Source organism: Azolla caroliniana, unplaced genomic scaffold (genome assembly GCF_043228905.1).
Source record: "Azolla caroliniana isolate FFs.n. ecotype wild unplaced genomic scaffold, voAzoCaro1.0.p SCAF_3, whole genome shotgun sequence".
Classification (NCBI taxonomy): Eukaryota; Viridiplantae; Streptophyta; class Polypodiopsida; order Salviniales; family Salviniaceae; genus Azolla; species Azolla caroliniana.
In genome coordinates this window covers 6,481,614-6,505,105 of record NW_028230438.1, presented here as the reverse complement: position 1 = coordinate 6,505,105, position 23,492 = coordinate 6,481,614, and the positions used below count along the sequence as shown (strand labels likewise).

General features: G+C 40.7%; 2 protein-coding genes across 2 annotated transcripts; one reads left to right on the top strand and one right to left on the bottom strand.

Annotated features, from left to right (window-relative positions):
- The first annotated feature begins 223 nt into the window (after positions 1–223).
- Positions 224–7,673, top strand: LOC147866066 (pyrophosphate-energized membrane proton pump 3-like). Its single transcript, XM_087316433.1, has 14 exons — positions 224–526; positions 1,411–1,614; positions 2,463–2,614; positions 2,746–2,893; positions 2,989–3,121; positions 3,558–3,730; positions 3,840–3,960; positions 4,043–4,230; positions 4,338–4,775; positions 4,880–5,044; positions 5,693–5,848; positions 5,937–6,048; positions 6,458–6,677; positions 7,163–7,673. Exons 1-14 carry the CDS (start codon positions 422–424, stop codon positions 7,260–7,262), a joined length of 2,415 nt encoding a protein of 804 aa, XP_087172559.1. The 5' UTR covers positions 224–421; the 3' UTR covers positions 7,263–7,673.
- Positions 7,674–16,740: 9,067 nt separating this feature from the next.
- Positions 16,741–21,850, bottom strand: LOC147866065 (putative galacturonosyltransferase 3). The gene is made up of 5 exons (XM_087316431.1): positions 21,583–21,850; positions 21,164–21,204; positions 18,280–18,621; positions 17,479–17,958; positions 16,741–17,348 (listed from the first exon to the last, which is right to left on the bottom strand). Exons 1-5 carry the CDS (start codon positions 21,833–21,835, stop codon positions 17,091–17,093), a joined length of 1,374 nt encoding a protein of 457 aa, XP_087172557.1. The 5' UTR covers positions 21,836–21,850; the 3' UTR covers positions 16,741–17,090.
- Positions 21,851–23,492: the final 1,642 nt, after the last annotated feature.

Genomic DNA, 23,492 nt, shown 5'->3' with positions numbered 1-23,492 from the left:
CCCACACACATCCTGCCCTACTCCATGGATAGATATATAAAGCAAAAACAGTAAACTCCATACATCGATAAAGAGAATCCTGAACACCATAATCCAGCAGGTAGAGGAATACAAGCATCGAAAACTTGACACATAGAACAGAAAATAAAACCCTAATTCACTGACAAAGAACGAGAAAGAGAACGAGGGAGAGAATCCTGCAAACACTAGCCCCTATACCGAGAAAGAGTAGGCTGGCACTTCTTTCTCCTTCCTTTCCTTTGAAGTTTGATGAGGAGACTAATCTGATCTAGCTGCATTGCTATTCTCTTTTGCCATTTCTATGTCTCCAGAATCTCAGGCATAAATTTAAAACACATCCTAAGTTAGTTTGTAGAATCTTTGTGGAAGAAAAATCGCGGAGGCTGATCTTGGAGACAATATGATGGATCCTGGCCGCGCCGACATTGAGATAGCCCTCCGGAATCCGTACCAAGAAAAGCCGAGGACATTCCCAGCTTTGCGGAGCAAGTCTCAAATGCCTTGGGTAAGACAAATTTATATATCGTAGGTTAATCTGTGAAGAAGTTATGTATTAGGTTAATTTCAAATGCCTTGGGTAAGACAAATTTATATATCGTAGGTTAATCTGTGAAGAAGTTATGTATTAGGTTAATTTCAAATGCCTCGGTTAAGAAGAAGTGATGCATTGGTTAATCTCTACTAGCTAATAAATTAGTTATCTATTAGCTTAATGTCAAGTGCCATTAGTAAGAAACTAATGATGTATATTAGGTTCAAAAGACTTGTGTAAGAACATGGCACGATAAGAAGTGATCTATTGTGCCCAATGCCTTAAAAGGAAGCAGCTATGTATTATGTAAGAAAACGTGATATATATAATGCCTGTGGATAAGAAAAGTGGTGTTAGATTCAAATCCCTGGAGTGAGCCATGAGTAAAAAAAGATGATGCATTAGATTTACTTGACTGAGATGCGCATTCAGAACTTATGCTTAACATCATTTGGATGACGTGAGTAAGGGGATGAATCCAGGTGTGTCTCCTCGCTATGGCAGTGAGGAAGTTTGGCATATTAGTGGCATGTACCTATATACGAGATATAGAGCAAAAGATCTCACCGTCTGCATACACTCTCTAGAGCCCATTATTATTTGCATAGAAAATTAAAATTTCAAGTGAAACCTGATGTTTTGCATGAATTTCAAGTTAAAATCAGAGAGAGAGAGAGCCCAGATTGATGTAGCTCAGTTGGTAAGGTTGCCCAATGGAGACCAGGTGGTCATGGGTTCAACCCCTACATTCCACAGTGGCACCTAGTGAATTAAGAGATATGTATGGAGTATATAATTGAGAGGTGAGTAAAATTGAGTTTCGAACCCAGAGAGAGAGAGATTGATTGATTTTACAGGTCATCAGATTATTTTGTGGTTTCAACAAGAGGGTATATTATTTGCTCACTCTCTTAACATTTGGAGCAATTTTCTATGTTGGTATATCCACTTCTCCAATCATCATATTCGTACTCCTAGTTAGTACTGTCAGCATGCTGTTTGCTGCATACCTTACAAGTTGGGTTCTTGCCAAGGATGAGGGCCCTCCAGAGATGACTCAGGTACTTCTCAACTTGTCAATGAGTACTTTTTTGAGTCAAAGTGCTAGGGATATATAATAAATCAATTGTAGATGTAGTGTTTGCATTTTCACCTATGTTTTGAGTAGTCTCTTCCTTGGTGCTAGAATTCGTTATGACTGGTCCATGTTGTGTATGAAATGGTTAGCTTCAAAGATTATAATGTGAATGTTTCATCAAAAAAAAATTGGCTACCTAATTTAGTCCATTATTTATATGAAATGCTAAATGGTTCTTGTCCTCATTATAGAATTTATAGTGACTACTGAGCTCAAATTTGAGTTTGGAATTTACATGTCTTAAGCTGCATAGTGATGGTACTTTCGCAAAGTGCTGAGACGGTGCTTTGCCTATGACACCAGCGTGATAGCTTTAAAAATAAGAATGTGAATGTTTCCTCGTATTCTTTTTTGGTGATTTTGTCCATTATGTAAATGAATTCTAAATGGTTCTTCTTCCACGTTATTGAAGTTATAATGACTTCTGAGCTCAGAATACATATCAGAAGCCGCATATAATTAACAAACTTTTTTTTCCGACGATTAACCGAAAGGTGTCCTTGTTTGGTAGTGTGCACACACTTACTACATGTGTCGACATAATCAAAAGATGAAATATGATCTTTAAATAGGAAAGATAGCTGGAATATGATATTTTGATACATCTAACCTTCCACTCATGACTGATTAACATAGAATAAAGCAGTTGACTTATAGAGGATTCTAGTCTCTAGACAATATTAATCACCTGTTCAATAATCTGTGACAAGATATAGGAGATCAAAGAATGGCAAAGGTGTTATTTTGAGAATTTATTGTGTTTATACTCAGATTTCAGATGCAATTCGAGATGGTGCAGAAGGATTTTTCCGTACACAATATGGTACGATCTCCAAAATGGCAGTATTACTCGCTTTTACGATACTTGGCATCTATCTCATCCGCAACTCCAGTCCTCAACAAGAATCTTCCGGATTAACAAGGTATTAAATACAGATAAAGGATGCAGATTCAAACAGTACATTCACTGTTGATCTTTTATGCTATATTTCTAACAGATAAATGGTTCAGATACAAAATCACATCCATAATTGACATTCTTTGCTTATTGCAGATCTACTTCTGCTTTTGTAACTGTCCTCGCCTTTTTGTTTGGAGCTCTCTGCTCGGGTATTGCTGGTTATATAGGCATGTGGGTTTCTGTCCGAGCAAATGTTCGTGTGACAAGTGCAGCAAGGCGATCAGCACGTGAAGCATTGCAGGTTTTATGGCTCTCCTTTTGTATTTTGGACAGGAAATCATTAATTTGTAGACTTATCAAACTGATTGACTTAAAATGGTGCCAAACATAATCTAGATTGCAGTTCGGGCTGGTGGGCTTTCAGCTCTTGTAGTGGTGGGCATGACGGTGCTGGGAGTTGCTGTGCTGTATGCTTCATTCAATGTTTATCTAAGGGTAGATGACGACAATGCAATGCATGTTACTGAATGTAAGTTTGACAATGCTGAACTTTAGTTTCTAGCATTACATTATGAGCCTGACTTGTTGGGCCTTTCACATACAAAGTATGTATGCACTTCATGCTTGTAAAACCATCTGAAGAATCATTACTAATTGTGAACCTGCCTCATGCTTTTAAAAACCACTATCACTTGTTGGCACTTCTCTTACAAAGTAGGCATGCACATCATGCCTGTAAAATCATCTGAAGAATCATTACCAATTGTAAAGCTGCATCATGCCGTTAAAATCATTATCATGAATCTTTAGGAAACCTAGAGCTTTTATTTTTTCAGTATGGATAACAGGAGGCTAACCATATTTATGACGAGGATTTGTCTTATTGGTTTATTTTGGTCTAGTAGACCCCTATATATCTTTCTTTCTTGGAGTCCTGACACTTAGCATTTTTTGAACTATTACAGTGCCACTTTTGTTAGTTGGTTATGGTTTTGGTGCATCATTTGTGGCTCTATTTGCTCAGCTTGGTGGAGGTATTTACACAAAAGCAGCAGATGTTGGTGCTGATCTTGTTGGTAAGGTTGAGCAAGGAATTCCTGAGGATGATCCAAGGAATCCAGCTGTCATTGCTGATCTGGTATGTTCAAATATATTTTCAAGTGTCCTTATATTTGTCAGAAAACAGTCATTGTGTTCAGCGATGTTCTTGTTTACTTTTTTTCATGCCCATATGTGTTGTAATTTAGGTTGGTGATAATGTTGGTGATTGTGCCGCACGAGGGGCAGACCTGTTTGAGAGCATAGCTGCTGAAATAATAAGTGCAATGATATTAGGGGGCACTATGGCAAAGCGTTGCAGACTTGAAGGTAGCCAACCATTCTATAATTTCCTGATATGTAACTATTTTGGTGTGATGGGTTGGTGATATTCCTTGGATATATTTTGCAGATGCATCTGGGTTCATCCTCTTTCCTTTGGTTATACATTCTTTTGATTTGATTGTGTCTGCAATTGGAATATTGTCAATTAGAGGTACTCGAGATCCAGGTTCTAAATCTCTGGTTGAAGATCCAATGGCAATTTTACAGAAGGGCTACTCTGTGACCATTGTGTTGGCAATAATTGCATTCTGTGGAGTAAGATATTTCATTTTGTCTTCTAATTTATGTGAAGAAAATAGTATGCACCAGGATATAAAAATGATGCATTTTGGGTTATTGTTGAACTAATGTGTGTTTGACAGTCAACGAGGTGGCTTCTATATACAGATCAGGCACCAGCAGCATGGTTACACTTTGCTTTATGTGGGCTAGTGGGAATAATTACAGCTTATGTCTTTGTTTGGATCTCCCAATACTACACGGATTATAAATATGAACCAGTACGCTCCGTTGCCTTAGCAAGTTTGACTGGACATGGAACAAATGTAATAGCAGGGATTGGACTTGGTCTTGAGTCAACAGCTCTGCCAACGTTAGTGATCAGTGTTGCGATAATATCTGCTTATTGGTTGGGAAAAACCTCAGGATTGGTTGATTCTGATGGATCAGCAACTGGCGGTCTTTTTGGAACCGCTGTTGCTACCATGGGTATGCTGAGCACTGCCGCATATGTTCTCACTATGGACATGTTTGGTCCCATAGCTGATAATGCAGGGGGTATTGCTGAAATGAGCTTACAGGTAATATACATATGTAAGATCTTTCCATGTGTCATGTATGGTTATTGATATATAGCTTGTTTTGTGTATTCTTATTAATGTATGACCTGTTCATGCCACTGCAGCCAGATAATGTGAGGGAGATAACTGATCTTCTTGATGCTGTGGGTAATACAACCAAGGCTACTACTAAGGGTTTTGCTATTGGTTCTGCTGCTTTGGCATCATTTTTACTTTTCAGTGCTTACATGGACGAAGTGTCTCACTTTTCTGGCATTGAGTTCAGTCAGGTACTTAACAGCATGGTTTTACCGTTTTGCTTACATTTCGCTAGCAGTGTAAGATAATTTATATATCTCTTTTGCAGCATAGAGTTGATCATGCACATTCAAAAGACTAAATATTCATTCAGTTTGTGCAGTTGCATGGATGATTTCCCTGTCTTTCATTAAAGGTGGAATGTAGGAATGTCAAAGTCTTAACTTGTGAAGGAACATCTATTAATCACTTCAGTAGAAAATTTGGCATCAGAGTATAATTTTCTTCCAACAGATGACGAGTTCCATTGTTTTATCTTCAATTGTCTGTCTTTAGATGAAATTTGATTCCCCTCAGCACCCAGACATCATATATTCACCTCCACCAAATTAGTCATGATTATATACCCTTAGTTAAATTCTTATTACTTAGAGAATCTTTCTTGCTCTATGCTTTGTCTGTCTGTCTGTCTGATTCATTTTTTTCCCATTGAGATGTGGTATGGTACTCTAAATCATCAATGCTGAGGACCATGATCATTTTGTGTTAACATTTTCTCTGGAATGCAGGTGAAAATATTCTGTTTCATTGAGTATGTTTTGGTTATGTTCTTAGTTTTAAATCAAAAAGTTAACTTCAGAATTAGCTTGGAGTGAATTCATAACTACAAAGTTGTGCAGGTTGATATTGCAACTCCTGAAGTTTTCGTTGGAGGTCTGTTGGGTTCAATGTTAATATACCTTTTTAGTGCTTGGGCATGTATTGCTGTTGGTCGAACTGCACAGGAGGTTGTGAATGAAGTTCGGAGACAGTTTATTGAGCTTCCTGGTATCATGGTGGGTTTTGACACTAGAATAAGGTTTGAAGTAAAGGGACAAGAGTTATTTTCTGTGGCTGCTCATGCTTCTTCTCTTTGTACTGCAGACCTACCAGGAGAAACCCGACTATGGTCGGTGTGTATCAATTGTAGCATCTGCAGCCTTACGTGAGATGATCAAACCTGGAGCCTTGGCTGTGATATCTCCTATAATGATTGGTAATGTTTTCGGGGGTGCCCACTTCATATTGAGGTTTCCCATTAGTAATATATATGTAATGCAGGAAAAAGCCTTAGGGTGACACCATTTCATGTTGTTCGAAACAAATGTTATTCTTAAGATAATTAGATTTTGATTTCCCATAGGGGCTCATTATCAAGAGAAATGAAGCTTATTCTTAAGATAATTAGATTTTGATTTCCCATAGGGGCTCATTATCAAGAGAAATGAAGCGAGTTCTAGAGTGTGACTACTTTGCGTGAAACAAATATAATGAGTATGCTTAAAACAAACTTTTTTTTCGTCAGGGTTTTTTTCTCTCAAGATAATTGTGCATTTTGTGTGTGATGACTAAATAATAACAAATTTGACCCATTCTTAAGATAATTAGTGTGTTTGTTTCTGTAGGGATGATTTTCAAGATAATTGGGTACTACACAGACCAACCACTGCTGGGAGCAAAGGCAGTTGCTGCGATGCTTATGATGGCTACAGTCTCAGGCATTCTAATGGCCATCTTCCTCAACACAGCCGGTGGTGCTTGGGACAATGCAAAGAAGTATATTGAAAGTGGTGCGCTTGGAGGGAAGGGCAGTGATGCTCATAAAGCGGCAATCACAGGCGACACGTGTGTATCCTTCTCTTTGCAATATTGTTTGGGAAAAACATGAATTACAATTTATTGGACATTACCAGAATACTCCTCATGTTTCGAAAGTTACCTGTAAAACATTTTGACTGCTATGTGGGAATTCGTTTCAAGTTTTGCAATTTTGTGGTATTCTGGTAAATATCCATAAAGCTAGGCATATTTTTCCCTTCCCTTTCTTAATGTGATCTCAAAAAACAGTTTATGGGACAAGGCCGGGGTGGGGATGGGAGTTGATCTTCAAATCTCTGGCTTATAGGATGATCTCCCGTGTCACCTATGTGCATGTTCATTTTGGTTCTTGACTTAGCATTTGTGTTACCCAGGGTGGGGGCGATTTGAGCCTCCTACCTATATAGCTTATAGGGCAAAGATGCTCACTGTACCACCTATATGCATGTCACATTCACTGAATCTTCTTTTTAACATGTTCTTAGACTAAAACATCGGTTTATTTTTTGCAGTGTGGGAGATCCCTTCAAAGATACAGCAGGACCATCATTGCATGTCCTCATAAAGATGTTGGCCACAATAACTCTTGTTATGGCTCCTCTCTTCCTCTAAACAAAAATGTGAACGCTTGGCCAGTTGCTTACATGCATGCTTTTTTTATCCTAGCATTCTGAAGTCTAGCTTGAGCTGTTTAACAACATATTCATGCCATGACTTGGTTCAGCAGTCATGTGCAAATACAACTGTTTCCTGGAAGAGAACCCTTCAGGATGTGTGAGTAATTGTTTTAATGTACTTAATTATATAGCAAGAATGGTTATTTCCAAATGCCTTATACACGGTATCAACAAGTGTGATCTAGTCTAAGCCTAGTTTCCCACTTTGAACCTTTCCTTCCCCAATATTTGCAAGGCATTTGTAGCCTATGGAGAGATCAAAATGATTTCGTATTGACATTATGAGATTGCCTATTTGAAGGCTAGATTAATATGAAAATCTTATCTTATGCCCACAATTTACTTATATATCGTGAATTCATGTGTATATGTGAACTTATGCTTGTGACTTTGTGTAGCACACTTAGTGTATTTATGCTTTGTATATCTTAGATGCATCATTTGTGGATTAAGCATTCTGTATTATATGGGAGATTGTATGTAGACATCTTTGTGGATATCATGTAAGTCTCAAAGGGCCCGTTCTTATTACATGTAGGAAATTTCATAAATAAAATAATTTGCACAACTTTTTGTTTGTCACAAGTTCATTTGACCACTGAGGGGCCCATAAACACATTTGAATAAGAATCATTGGCATACTTGTAGGCTGTAGCTTTGAACTATTCCTTTGTGTTTAATCAAGGATGCTAATAACGTGATATATCAGCAAAATATTTCTATGACTTAAATTATCTTTCTACCAAAGATAAAATGTTTCAATAAATGAAATGTCTTACAAATCCTTTTGAGAAGATTTGGGTTTTGAGTTTTTTAAGATCACTTATTGTAAAGTGAGAACTCTCCTTTGATGGACCTTTAAGTCTACGAATGGAGTTATTATTATATATGCATTCATGACATTGAATTGTCCTAGGTGCAAGCTTTTCAACTACCTCAACCAAGACAGAACTCCTTTTTTATGTATATCAATGAAGACATCTAGTTCTTCATCCTTATATTATTTGGATATTACGCTTTGTTCATGTCAAATGATTACTACCCTTTGCTGCCTCAAATGATTTAAAATCAAAATGAATGGCCAAGAATAGCTCAATATAGATGGGGAGTACTTCCATTTATGTTATCCACAAATAACTTCAACACGTTTGAGCTCCAATATTTCTTGATTAAGGCTATGTTCAAAGTAATGCAATAGGCAATTCCTAGTTTCATGTGTTGTTTTGGCTTCTACAATATGCATGACGCTCTTAAGAGAGAAAGAGAGAGATAGAGTAAAAAGTTAGTGTTAAGCTTCAAAATGTCAAAATTACCCAGGAGACCAAAGAAGTAAGATGTAATACAATTTTTTATTACAAGAAGAATAAAGAAGTTATGTTAAGAGATTGATAAATATCTCTTTAATGTTTATGGGGGACCAATTGTGATCTATGGGATGGGTCGAGCCCATGCAGAGGTTCAAACTTGAGTTCCATGGAGATATATATATATATACATATATATACTAAAGACCAAATTTGGCCTATGAGACAAATCACAATTACACATGGATGAATAGATTTTATTCATTCTAAAACAAAAGTAAAAGCTCTAGGTTTCCTAAAGCAATCGTGATCTCGACACATGTAGTGACTTCTTCTATGGTATTACAAGCATGATATGCATAACTAATATGTATGGGTTGAGTAATGGTAATTGGACATCATATCCAGTGATGGTTGGTGAGGTGGAATGAAACTATGACAAAGTTTCTATTTTACCACAATGCAAATTGTCTTGGGAACCTATAGAAGAAGTCATTGCAACATGCAATTCCTTTACATCTCTTGTACTAATATATACATTGATATGTTATACTTATTGAACCTTGAGCAAGCCTTGGCCAAAAAGGGTCAACCTTCTCCACTAATTGGTGAGGGTGAGGGGCCCCTTAGTGGGTTGGGGTCATGTTAAGTTTAATACAAGTATAATGCATAATTAACGTCCTAATACGTGTTGGGATTTTCGGTCCCTCCGGATGGGATGTCCGGAGATGAATGACGGCAAGCCCGGAGGCTGTTACGGAACCGTAGGATGAAGAGTACCCGGCATGAAGCCGGATGAAGAGTACCCGGTTACGGAGCCGGATGCTGTAGACCCCGGTTACGGAGCCGGATGATGAAGACCCCGGTTACGGAGCCGGATGACGTATGTACCCGGAGAGAGATCCGGATGCGGGGACATATCTGTGAATATGTTTGCCAAGGGCCCTTGAGGCTATATTTGTAAATAGCCCGAAAGTCATATGTGTATAAATATGACTTAGGGCAAACAGTTTTGGTTGTTGCTGCTTATTTTCTTGTTTCCACTGAGAGGAAGCGAAGTGAGAGCAGCCGAGAGAGAGTGAGAGCGGAAGAGGAAGGAAGAGGTCGACGCCTCTGTGTAATACCGCCGCCTGTGGCGAGGACAGCGAGCTCAAGGTCGTCGCCTTGCAGCTCGCCATTGTACATTCCCCGCGTATAGTGATAGTTGGAGTCTTGCACTCCCGTGGTTTTTCCCATTTAGGGTTTTCCACGTAAAACATCCAGTGTACCCTTCTCTCTATTGTTTTTCGTGCATTCTTGTATTTCCCGTTGTCTGTGAATCGATCCTGTTCCTCGGTTGTGGCCGAGCACTGTTTTTTCAACAAAGTGGTATCAGAGCCAGGTTAACACAGAAGATGGAAGGCGGCGGTAGTGGGTCTCCGGGCATGATAGTGTTGAACTCACAGAACTACGCCGACTGGAAGATAAAGATGGAAGACCTTCTCATCGTTCGAGACCTGTACGAACCGATCGACAATGCTGAGATACCCAAGGGGGTAATAGAGTCGGAGTGGAAGCTCCTGAACCGGAAAGCCGTAGCCACGATTCAGCAATATGTCGATGTAAGTGTTCTGCAACATGTCGCGAACGATACGAACGCCTATGAGATGTGGCGGAAGCTGTCGGGCCTCTACGAGAGGAAGAATGCATTGAACCGGACCTCCCTGATGAGGAAGATAGTGAACCTCAAGTACCGGGACGGCGAGAGTATGGTGGAACACGTAAGCACGTTCATGGGATTCGTGAACCAGCTTGCGGCGATCAAGTTCCCGTTGGAGGATGCAATGCAAGCCATCATCCTGATGTGTACATTGCCGGAAAGCTGGGAGAACTTGGTGGTGACTCTCAGCACCTCCTGCACCGAAGAAAACTTGTCCCTACAAACGGTAAAGACAAGTATTTTGAACGAAGAAGCGCGTCGGAGAGATAAAGAACCGGCCTCCGATCCGAAGATGCTGCTTACCGAATCGGATCGGGGAAGACAATGGAACCGGAGTCCGCAAAGACGGGAGAAGTCGGGGACCCGGTCGCAGTCAAGAGGAAGGCCCACATGCTTCCACTGTGGGAAGCCGGGGCACTTCCGGAAGAATTGTCGGCATTACCGAAAGGACAACGGAGACGGCGACACCGATTCGAAGAAGTCACCGGAGAGAAACGGTGCATACCGGGGAGCCACGGACCGGAGAGGTTCGGATCGGCGAGGGCAGGACCGGAAAGGAACGACGGCACTCGCGGCAAGTGAAGAGGAGATCATGCTCATCACCGAAGAAGGTGAACTAAACATTGCCGGCGATGAGACTACCTGGGTGGTCGATTCCGGAGCGTCGTTCCACCTGACTCCGGAAAGAAGATACTTCTCATCCTACACAGCCGGTGAGCTTGGCTGTGTTCGGATGGGAAATGAAGGTACGTGCCGGATTGCCGGCATAGGAGACGTGTGGTTGACAACCCCGACCGGATGCAAAATGCTGCTGAAGGATGTCCGACACGTTCCGGAGGTTCGATTGAACCTGATTTCGGCCGGGAGGCTAGACGATGAAGGCTACACAGGTAGCATCCGGAACGGCGTAATGAAGTTCAGCAAGGGGAGCCTGATAGTGGCTCGGGCCCGGAAAGTCAACACACTGTACCTTATGAATGCCTGGTTGTGTCCGGAAGAGTTGAACGTGGCAGCCGACACTGTCGGTGAGCTGTGGCACAAGAGACTGTGCCACATGAGTGAGAAGGGGATGAAGAGGCTTGCAGAAGACAACCTTATTCCAATGAAGCATGTGCACCTGGAGAAGTGCACCGACTGTCTGGCCGGTAAGCAAAACCGGACCTCCTTCCACTCAAGGCCACCGACGAGACGTAGCGCACCATTGGAGTTGGTGCACACTGACGTGTGTCAAGTAGAAACGAAGTCCCATGGCGGAGCCCAGTACTTCGTGACATTCATTGATGACCACAGCCGGAAGCTGTGGACGGCACCGTTGAAGACAAAGGACCAAGTGTTGTGCGTCTTCAAAGAACTTCACGCGAGAGTGGAAAGGGAATCCGGCAAGAAGCTGAAAGCGATACGAGCGGATAACGGAGGGGAATACCGGGGGCAGTTCCAGGAGTACTGTCGCTCGAAGGGAATCCGGCTCGAGTTTACTGTGCCGAAGACGCCGGAACTGAACGGGCTGGCCGAGAGGATGAACCGGACCATAATGGAGAGGGTCCGGAGTATGCTGGCGCATGCGGAATTACCCAAGGGGTTTTGGGCTGAGGCAATGTCAACGGCGACATACGTGATAAACAGATCACCCTCAGTACCTTTGGACGGAGACACGCCGCAGAAAGTGTGGACCGGTAGGGAAGTATCCTACCGGCATCTGAAGGTGTTCGGGTGTCTCGCATACGTGCATGTGGCAAAGGACCGGAGAGGAAAGCTAGATCCAAAGACCCGGCCATGCATATTCCTCGGTTACGGCGACGACGAGTTTGGCTACCGAGTATGGGACCCGGTCGACAAGAAGATATTCCGGAGTCGTGATATCATCTTCATGGAGAACAAGACACTTGCCGACTGGGAGTCGGAGAAGAAGATGAAGAGCTCCAAGTCGACCGGTGAGGATCAACTCTACGAGGAGCAGTCCCGACCGGCAAGGGACCGGTTAGCACTCGAGGATCCGGCCGAAGACGGTGAAGAAACAGAACCGGCCGAAGAAGATGAAAATGATACCGGAACCGGCCCCGATCCCGAAATGGATTCGGATGGAGAAGAATCGGAAGAACCGGTTACCGAAGCTCCGGAACGGAGATATCCTCTAAGAGAGAGAAGGGCCCCCCGGAGATTTCCGGAACCAGAGCACGTGCTGCTAACCGACGAAGGGGAGCCGGAGAGTTTTGAAGAAGCAAAGCTTGACACCCATAGCCGCAGGTGGTTAAGTGCCATGCAGGAGGAGATGGATTCCCTGCATGAGAACCACACATATGAACTGGTGGAGTTGCCGAAAGGAATGCGGGCACTTCGAAACAAGTGGGTGTTCAAGCTGAAACCGGGAGATGCCGGAAACCCCCCGAGATACAAAGCCAGGATCGTGGTGAAGGGGTTTCAGCAGAAGAAGGGCGTCGACTTCGACGAGATATTTGCCCCGGTAGTGAAGATGACCTCCATCCGGACGGTGCTGAGCATAGCGGCAAGCATGGACCTCGAGGTAGAACAGATGGACGTGAAGACGGCATTCCTTCACGGTGACCTCGAAGAAGAGATCTACATGCAGCAACCGGAAGGATTCGAGAAGAAAGGGAAGGAGCACCTGGTATGCTGGTTGAAGAAGAGCCTTTACGGACTGAAGCAGGCTCCCCGGCAATGGTACCGCAAGTTCGACTCCTTCATGACCGACGAAGGGTACCACAAAACGCAGTCTGATCACTGCGTGTTTGTGAAGAAGTTCGAAGGAGGAGACTCCCTAATACTCCTCCTGTACGTGGACGACATGTTGATCGTCGGACGGGACCAGGTCAAGATACGGACACTGAAGAAAGCGCTTCACCGAACCTTCTCAATGAAGGACCTGGGTCCGGCGAGGCAAATACTAGGGATGCACATCATTCGGGACCGGAAGAAGAAGCAGTTGTGGCTGTCACAGGAGAAGTACGTGACAAAGGTGCTTCATCGGTTCAACATGTCGGAAGCAAGACCGGTCGGGTCAACCCTCCCGGCAAACTGCAAGTTGTCCAGCAAGCAAAGCCCCAAGACAAAGGCTGAGAAGGAGGACATGATGAAAGTACCATATGCCTCTGCCGTCGGAAGCTTGATGTACGCAATGGTGTGTACAAGACCGGACATTGGATACGCAGTCGGAGTGGTGAGCCGGTATATGAGTAATCTCGGCAAAGAGCACTGGAACGCGGTCAAGTGGATACTCCGATACCTGAAGGGCACGGCAAACGTGTGCCTCCGATTCGGCTCCGGTAAGCCCGAACTGGACGGCTTTACCGATTCGGATATGTCGGCTGATGCAGATACCAGCCGGTCCACATCAGGGTATGTGATGACGTGTGCAGGGGGAGCTGTTTCGTGGCAGTCGAGGCTGCAGAAGACGGTTGCGTTGTCAACCACGGAGGCGGAGTACATGGCGGCCGTTGAAGCCGGCAAGGAAATAATATGGATGAAGGACTTCACTAGAGAGCTCGGTATCCGGCAGGAGGAGTACCGACTCTACTGCGACAGTCAGAGTGCCATCCACCTTGCGAAGAATGCGGCCTATCACATGGATAGAAGACAAGGAGTTCGTGCTGACGAAGATCCACACGGACGAGAACGGGTCGGATATGCTGACCAAGGTACTTACACCCGACAAGCTGGAAGCATGCCGGAAGAGGATCGGATTGGAGAGACATCCCATGCCGAAGTGAAGGGGGAGTTTGTTGGGATTTTCGGTCCCTCCGGATGGGATGTCCGGAGATGAATGACGGCAAGCCCGGAGGCTGTTACGGAACCGTAGGATGAAGAGTACCCGGCATGAAGCCGGATGAAGAGTACCCGGTTACGGAGCCGGATGCTGTAGACCCCGGTTACGGAGCCGGATGATGAAGACCCCGGTTACGGAGCCGGATGACGTATGTACCCGGAGAGAGATCCGGATGTGGGGACATATCTGTGAATATGTTTGCCAAGGGCCCTTGAGGCTATATTTGTAAATAGCCCGAAAGTCATATGTGTATAAATATGACTTAGGGCAAACAGTTTTGGTTGTTGCTGCTTATTTTCTTGTTTCCACTGAGAGGAAGCGAAGTGAGAGCAGCCGAGAGAGAGTGAGAGCGGAAGAGGAAGGAAGAGGTCGACGCCTCTGTGTAATACCGCCGCCTGTGGCGAGGACAGCGAGCTCAAGGTCGTCGCCTTGCAGCTCGCCATTGTACATTCCCCGCGTATAGTGATAGTTGGAGTCTTGCACTCCCGTGGTTTTTCCCATTTAGGGTTTTCCACGTAAAACATCCAGTGTACCCTTCTCTCTATTGTTTTTCGTGCATTCTTGTATTTCCCGTTGTCTGTGAATCGATCCTGTTCCTCGGTTGTGGCCGAGCACTGTTTTTTCAACAATACGGGTCAAGTACCTCCCAAATGAACAATATTTTACATATGCTTTTTTGCATTTGTTAAATACTTCAAACATAGATAAATTGCATACTTTGTGTCATTTGTAAAAATAAAATTATAATCTAAAATTGTGCAATTACAATAAATTTACAATTTAGACAATAGATAATTATATATTACTTTCAAGTCCCTTTAGGATATATGCATTTCATGCCAATAGTACCATTAAATATTTAGGTTTGAACATATAAATTCTCAATAATATCAACACCAACAATGGGTTACCTCTATAATAATGTTTATACAAGCATGCATGAAGTTGCCAGCCTAACTCCTCTTGTTTGTAATCTTGACTCCATTTGTTGTCTTTTGTCTACATTGTATTCTGTACTTGATGTCCATGTCAATGAAATCCTACTTGATGGCCTAGACATCGATACTAATGCAAAATCATGGTAAATAGCCTTATTGCTTTGTGTGATCGTATGATTTGTGGCATATACTGTTTTATGTGTTTGATTTGCATCTTTGTTAAGTCTTCATCAATGAAGATAGGGGCCCATCCAAACTTGACAACATGCCTCACTTTCTATAGAAGGCAATTCTTTCTACTTCATTTGGACATCGTTAGTGCTTAGAGGTTTGATGGCGGGGTTTTCCGCTCTCAAGGATTTGGCGATATGGAGTTGTTTCTTTCTTGCTCATATCCAAGCTTAGTATAGAGTGTCCTAGCTTGGAGTTGGCATCTAGTGACTCAGAAACGCCTTCATGACTCACACATTGAATTGTTTCTCAATACTCATCCGATCTTCTTTGATTGTACTAATGCATAAGGTGTGTTTGATTTTCTCTATTTCGACCCATCAAAATTCTTTTGCTTTAATTTCTTCCTTCTATGCAAATTTTAACCATGTGGCATATCTAAAGAAATGCATATAAAAAAAGTGTTTATAAGGTGTGTTTGATTTGTCATCATGTGATTTTCCAAGTTTTGAGAACGTTATATTGTAGTTATACAATAATATGTGTGATCAATGCATTGAAATAGATAAGCCATTAAATAGCACTTAAGAAGAAATCATATAATACATACATACATACATATATACATATAAGAGAGCGAGAGGTGGAAATTCTCCATATTATTTTGCTTGATTCTTGGAACTTGTGATAGCGAGACACTGGAAATTCTCCATATTATTTTGCTCGATTCTTGGAACTTGTGATAGCGAGACACTACTGACTATTTTGACCCAATCTTTCTTTTAGTTCAACATTGATTCACCTTACTTAGCTAGGCTCCTCGTCTACGACAGACTTTGGCCCACTCTTTTTTCAACTCAACTTTTATGTTCTTAAGTTTAGAGTTAAGTTGGCTTTCATGGTTTCGCATTGAAGTCAAAGGTTTTTATTGTCTTTTCTTATGACAAAGTTTCAAAGTTGTAAGGTGTTAATAGGTGTGCATCTACATTCTTCTTCTATGATCCTAAATCAAAACTATGTTTTTTTGAGGTTTCATCCATCGTCTTGAGGATTGTCATGTGTTCATTAAGTGTTTCTTAGTGAGATCCAATTGGATGAGTAGTAGTTAGAGGGAGATACCAAACCCTAAAATGCATTGGAAGAAAACCCAAAATGTAGGACATACAAATCCTAAAACAAAACAATAAAGACACCCTAAATATGTTGCAAGAGCAAAACTTCATTGCGTCACAAGAATGAAACCCAAAAAACACAACAAACATGAACCCTTAAAATCGTAGCAAAAACAAACCCCTAATAATGCAGCAAGAAAAATTAAATGAATTTACGACAAGATAAAATGATATACTAACGTCTTTGAAAGGCCAAAATGACCCATGCAAACAAAGAAAAAAAATTACAAGACTGGGCGGGGGACAAATCTCTCTTTTGATAGAATGCATTGGAAGCCATTCAATCGACACAACCAAATCAATGTGAATCCATTTTGGGTAATTAGTATCCTTTAGGCACAACCACGAAAATAAATAATAACAAATTTATTTATTTTTGCTACTAGTACAATTTATCTCAAAGCTACAATAAATGTGGTATATCAGCTACACCAAAGTTAATCATGAAGTGTTGTGTTGGCCATTAAGACTGTTCATTTGCTCTTGTTTACATCATTAAATAATTTACAGCATCCGATGCCTGTTTCATAAGTTTGAGATCATCCCACCTGTGTTCCTATAATGAGAACTAATCCAGAATGGAACTATCTTTCATTCATGGTGCTAAAACAAGCATATACCTTCATCTGCATGAGAACCTCATTTAGCTTATATCCTTGGAAAAAAATTGTTGGTATTAGATTCATCGATGTATCTCTTCACTTGTGAACATTGCATTCTTGTAAGATTGGATTGTCGAAATTGACGAAACGTGTCCAGAATGATTTATACCTCCCCATACCGAGCTCTAGCCATGGTTTTGCATACCCTCCATAATGAACCACTTCAGCATCCCTGACATCATTTTGAACCTCCTCCATTCCATCAACATTGAATATATGGATCGTATTATCAAGAAGCACATAGTCAATGTTACTCTTCTCTCGTTCGAGATGATTCAAATTGCTACTATCAATCTACAACCAAATAACGGAATTCCCACCTTAGTTATCATACAAAGCAGAACAACAGTTCCAATATACTCAAAAAGAAAGATGCACATGCAAAATTAAAGCACATACAAACTCAGACAGAGAATGGACTCACTGGAAATTGGTTGATCTTTGTGAGACTTTGAGTTCTCCATTTCCGTAAATTGACCAAGTTTACACATGACCACCAAACTCCATCATCTTGGCTTGCTTTACATGAATTACTAGCAATAATCATGTTGTTACCAATTTTCAGCTGCCAAAGTGGGGACAAGTCTTTCAAAATAACTATGTCATCATCTAGAAGAAATACTCTATCCAATTTGGGAAAGACCCGAGGCAAGTAGTCTAGTATTCGTGGCTTTTCCAAGTTTTCTTTTTCCATTTTCATAACAGAAGTCTGCAATGGATCAAGTTGCAATTGCTTCCTCCTAGCTTGCTCATTTGGTTTCTCAAAAATGTGTGACACACTAATATTGTCCAAATTTTTTACTTCCACGGTGGCTTTGTCGGGTGAATAGGCCCAGAACCACATTTGCATCGCAGCATAGTTGAGGCTATCTGTTAGTATATGGAAAACAAGTCTGCGAGGTTCCTGTAGCATAGAAAAACAATGTGGAACCATGAAAATGCACGAATATTAGGTTAACCCAACAATCAATGTTAATAAAAATATGGAAAACAATCTGAATTATTTGTAAGTTTCCATTTTTCCCCACATACTCCTGGTCAAACTCCAAAAGAGAGAAAATGGAGTGAATTGACTACATAATTGTAGACAGGGGTTTGACCTAGTGTATATTGGGAACTAATAGAAACTTCAGGGGCATTCAGGGAAATAAAGAAAAACCAGGGTAATTCAGAGTTTTCTCCTGGAAATATTAACCATTGCAAAAGCAATAAGAATAGGTGTGACCTTCGCATTGGTAGTGGTAGAATTAACTACTACTGCTGCAGCAAGAACATTCTCTGAATAAATTATGTAGTGGTAAAGCCTATCATCTTCCAATATGGTTCTATTTGTAGAATGTGTCTCTTTTCGGAGATGATTGTAGTATTGGATAGTTAATTGCAAAGATAAACAATGCAAACCTTTCCGAATCGTCCTTGCAGCAAGTCTACTTAGATATGTACCCTCTTCTCTTAATTCAAGAACTTCCTCCTCTTTCACTAAAATTGCAGATCTTAGCCTTTTCACTGAGGCATCACATTTACTAGGTTCTGATGATAGTGATTTCTTTGGATAAAGTCTTCGTTTCTGCATCATGCACACAAAACAGACAGTAAATTCAATAACGAATTCTCTGGCATTTTCATCATAACCTAAACACAAGGGAAAACCATGGAATAATCTAATAATCAATAAACATGTAAAATACAAATGTAAATCCTATTAGTCTCTAGTTTGTTTTTGTAGACATCGATCCAAGTAAATGAAAATGAAAATTTGAGTAACCTGAAGGACTTGGTAATATTCACATGAGGGGAGGCCCTAAATCTGAAGAAAAACACCTAGGAATAAGATCCACCAAATAGGATAAACACTGGATACAAAATGGTTATGGTGATGCGACAGTTTCCAACCAGCTACAACTTGTTTGTATTCATGTGTAGATGAGACTATAAAGTCCTGTCTCTTTCATATACATGAGAAATAGAATTTGATAGATTGGGACAGTTCTTTCCTTATCAAATCAAATATCATTTATCACAATTGTCATTTTTCAATGTGATTCTTCAATAAGTTATGTCATGCTGGGGTTCTGAACCACCAAATAACATGACCTGAGAAAATGTAATAGGATATGTGTAGAGAGGACAGTGGGATTTGATTCATCTTCCAAAAAACTAATCACCAGTTCATAATGTAACTCTTTAAGCATAGTGAAAGAGTTAATCTGACCCCAACCTCCTCTCACATGGTGGGAGAAGATGTCTTTCCATCCAGCCAACTCAGGCAAGTTCACTCTTCCACTCAATTAATGAACTCTTCAGTTTATATTAGTGCTCCTACGTAGGTGTCCTTTGGAAATTGTCAAAACAAACGAAATGAATTAATCCAAACAATGACATAAATCATCAAGCAGCCAAAAAGCATCTACATCAAGTTTTAGTTCAGCACTGAAAACATAATGTGTAAGAGCAAGGTTATCATTAAAGAAGTGAAATGACTACTATTTCTTCAGAGAGATATATTAATGTGCTTAGCCCTAGGATTAATGTAATTAAATGCGTTCAGATTTTCATGTGTGAAGGCTCCAGGTCAAACAGGTATATTTACTGGCATAAATAGCTGGAGAAATGAGATGTGTTATCATGGGGTACATGATTGGTACACATGTGACCCCTAATGATAATTGTTAATGCAGGCATTAAGATTGTTAATGATCATCAGGTGTGTGATAGGTAGGATATACTTTACATATCGAGAACAAAAACAGTTTTGGAGGAAATGTAGTCATCAAGAGTGCGTTAACCTCTTCCACACTTTTCTAGAGCACCGAAATTAGGGTTTCTGGTGATTTTGGTAGACCAAAACTTAGTGGTTTCTGAAATGTTTTTATTATTAGTATAAATGATGGTTTCTTTAGTCTGCAGTTTACAGATTCCCAAAATCAGGGTCTCAAATCACAGTTTATATTATTATTAAAATTTAGGGTTTCTGATCTGCAACTTGCTGAACACGAGAATTAGAACTTCCCTAATATGTTGTTGATATATTATGGAAATTAGAGTGCCTCAAAATATCCTGCAAATCTTCATGATTTTTGGTATTAGGGAAAGTTGAGAACAACGCTCCTGCAAGTTCATGCTTCCTGGGATTGTGTTATGCTGGCTGAAATCTACTTCTCGTGACCCCTGATACTAGTTGGGGTTGCTCAGCTTTGGGGACAATTACTCTGCTCTTTTAAATCTTGTATTTCTCTCTTCTCAAGCATATGTTAAATCTTATGTCTGTGAATTAGGGGTAGAGACGATAATCACCGGCCTTGAAGCACTTTTCAGACAGTTTCAGGAACTAAATCCTCAGTCTAAAATGAGAATCAATGGACTTTCTTCACAAATTTTACAACTTTCTTCATAAATGCCAACCATCAATATATACAAATAGTGAGAGTTGCAGCGAACCATTTCTTGTTCCCACCAATGAAAACGAGGTCAATGAATCACTAGAATTCTTGCACTATGAACTAGAATTACAATCAAGGGATAGAGAGGACATTGAAACAGGAAAGACACACATTATCTCTCTCAGTATTAGATAGATTGTTTCCGGTGTTCATCAAATTTATTTCTCAGAATCCATTAGTCAAGCCCCTCAATAAGCTCGCTCTATGTCTTTCAACCTCCAATAAGGATGATCTTAGGCATTCCCAACAATCGGGTGTCTCTCAATTCATCCCACAAATACCTCTGTGATGTCCCAACCATAGCTCAAGAATTTGACATCAGGTTTTGATTAGCAGCTATGTGGATATAGGATGTAAAGCTAACACACACAAGTGGAATCTACAGCCATCACTTCCTACATAGTACAAATATCTGGATAACTGATGTCTTCATGTGCAGATGATGAGCACCAAAATGTAAAGCTAATACACCAGATGTAAACAAAGGACCATCAAATATGGAATTAAATGCAGCAATAGAACCATCCGTTTCTAGGTATGAAGTTCTCTGAATAGATAAATCTAGTAATTTTTTCGATTCGAGAGAGAAAACGCAGGAAACGAATGGCAGAAAAGAAGGAGACAAGAATTGAATGCCAAGATATCTTCGAGACAAAGAAAAGGTTTTACCGGAGCAGATGTTCGGCCAACATTCGCCAGATGATGATGACCTGAGAAGCCAAAAAGGGGGGAAGAAACGCACGAATTAGTACAAACCAGGAGAAGTGCCTCGATTTCAAAGAAGAAGAAGAACATGATGATGATGATGAATGTGATGATGAAGAAGATGATGATGATGATGATGATGAATGTGATGATGAATGTGATGATGAAGATGATGATGATGATGATGATGATGAATGTGATGATGAATGTGATGATGAATGTGATGATGAATGTGATGATGATGATGACGCAGAAAGCAGGATGCAGGAATCAAAACGCGAAGATTTTGAAGAAGCAGAAGAACATGATGAAGATGAAAGAAAGCGAGGAGAAGAATCAAAAGGGGGGAAATTTGGGGGTTATGCGAGTTTTGCGAAGGTTACCATGGCTGTGGGCGCCCAAGACGAAGACGAAGAAGTGGGAGAGAAGGGAGAGGGAGCAGACTAAACAGAAAACGATGGAGAAGGAACTCCATCTCCTGCTCCGTCCAAAAGGAACGCCATTGCTACCATTACTGCAACTGCTACCATTACTGCTACTGCTACTGCTACTGCTACCATTACTGCTACTGCTACTGCTGCTATAACTGCTACTGCTGCGATTAAGATGGGGAGGAGGAGGAGGAAAGGAGACCATGATTATTGCAAAGAGAGAGAAAAAGGAAGGAAGGAATCTCTCTCTGCACACTGTGTATGTGTGTCTCTGTGGGTTCTCCTCAGAAGAGAGGAAGGAGAAAAAGAAAGCAAAGCAAAAGAAAGGAATGGGAAGGGAAAGATAAAAGGAAGAATGCTTGCTTTTTTGCTTTTCTGCTTTTCTGCTTTTTTGCTTTCTGCTTTCTGCTTTTTGCTTTTTGGCTTTTTGGGCTTTGGCTTTTTGGCTTTTTTTGGGTGTGGGTTCTCTCTGTGTGTCTGTGGGCTCTCTCTCTTTCAGAAGAGAGGAAGGAGAAAGAAAGGAAAGCAAGAGAGGAATGGAAAGGAAAGGAAAGGAAGAATGCTTGCTTTTTTGCTTTTTTGCTTTTTGGGCTTTTGCTTTTTTGGCTTTTTTTGGGTGTGGGTTCTCTGTGTGTGTCTATGTGGGTTCTCCTCAGAAGAGAGGAAGGAGAAAGAAAGCAAAGCAAAGCAAAGCAAGAAAGGAATGGAAAGGAAAGGAAGAATGCTTGCTTCTTGCTTCTTGCTTTCTAGCTTTCTGGCTTTCTGGCTTTCTGCTTTTTGGCTTGTTTGGTGGAAGAGACACATGGAAGGTGTGACCACCCTTCTGTGTCCCCACACAAGAAGAAGAAGAAGACAAAATATCCATACATACATATAAATTATAATGATAGATCATTAGATAGATAGATAGATAGATAGATAAATATATAGATCAATCGGTAACACACATACATATAAATTATAATGATAGATCGATAGATAAATATATAGATCGATCGGTAACACGCATACATATAATGATATATCGATAGATAGATAGATAGATAGATAAAGATATAGATCGATCGGTAACACAGATACATATAAGTTTTTATATACATAATAGATAGATAGAAATAGACATAGACATATGTCCTCCTAACAGATCGATAGACAAAAATATAGATCGATCATCGGTAACACAAATACATATAGGTTTTATATAATAGATAGATAGACGTATGTACAGACACATGTGTAGATAAACATATAGATCGAACGATAACATACATACATAAATGTTTTATATAATAAATTGACTGACATATGTCCAAACAGACAGATAGACTAACATATAGATAGCTAGATACACATACACATACACATACACATAGGTTTTATATATTGCCCTCTGAAGGCCATGCATGACCCCGCATCCGCACCGAAAGTGAAACATGTGTTTTTCGCGCAGAGCATGCATGGAATTGACTCATAAGTCTCTACGCTCGAGATTTTCACCAGACAAACAGTGCAAATGGAGAGTGCACACTGTGACGAACAAGAGGAATGCACGTAGGGAGTGGACCATATCTGTAAGCTGTGGCAAGCAGTCTCGAATGGCATCGTGTTGAAATTTTGATACTTGGACAACTAAACTTGTTCGAGGAAGATTTATGCATAATAAACTAGTCTCCTTGCTTGTGTGCCGATGCTTAATCTCTCATCGAAGAGTGTGAGTTAATCAATGCATGCTTAATCATATATATGTATGTATTATATATGGGTTTGATCATTGCTCGAGGCTCAAAAGTGGCATTTAACTTTTACCACTATCCCCCAACATGTTAATATAAAATTTAAAGCTTTCGAAAATTCCATTACTG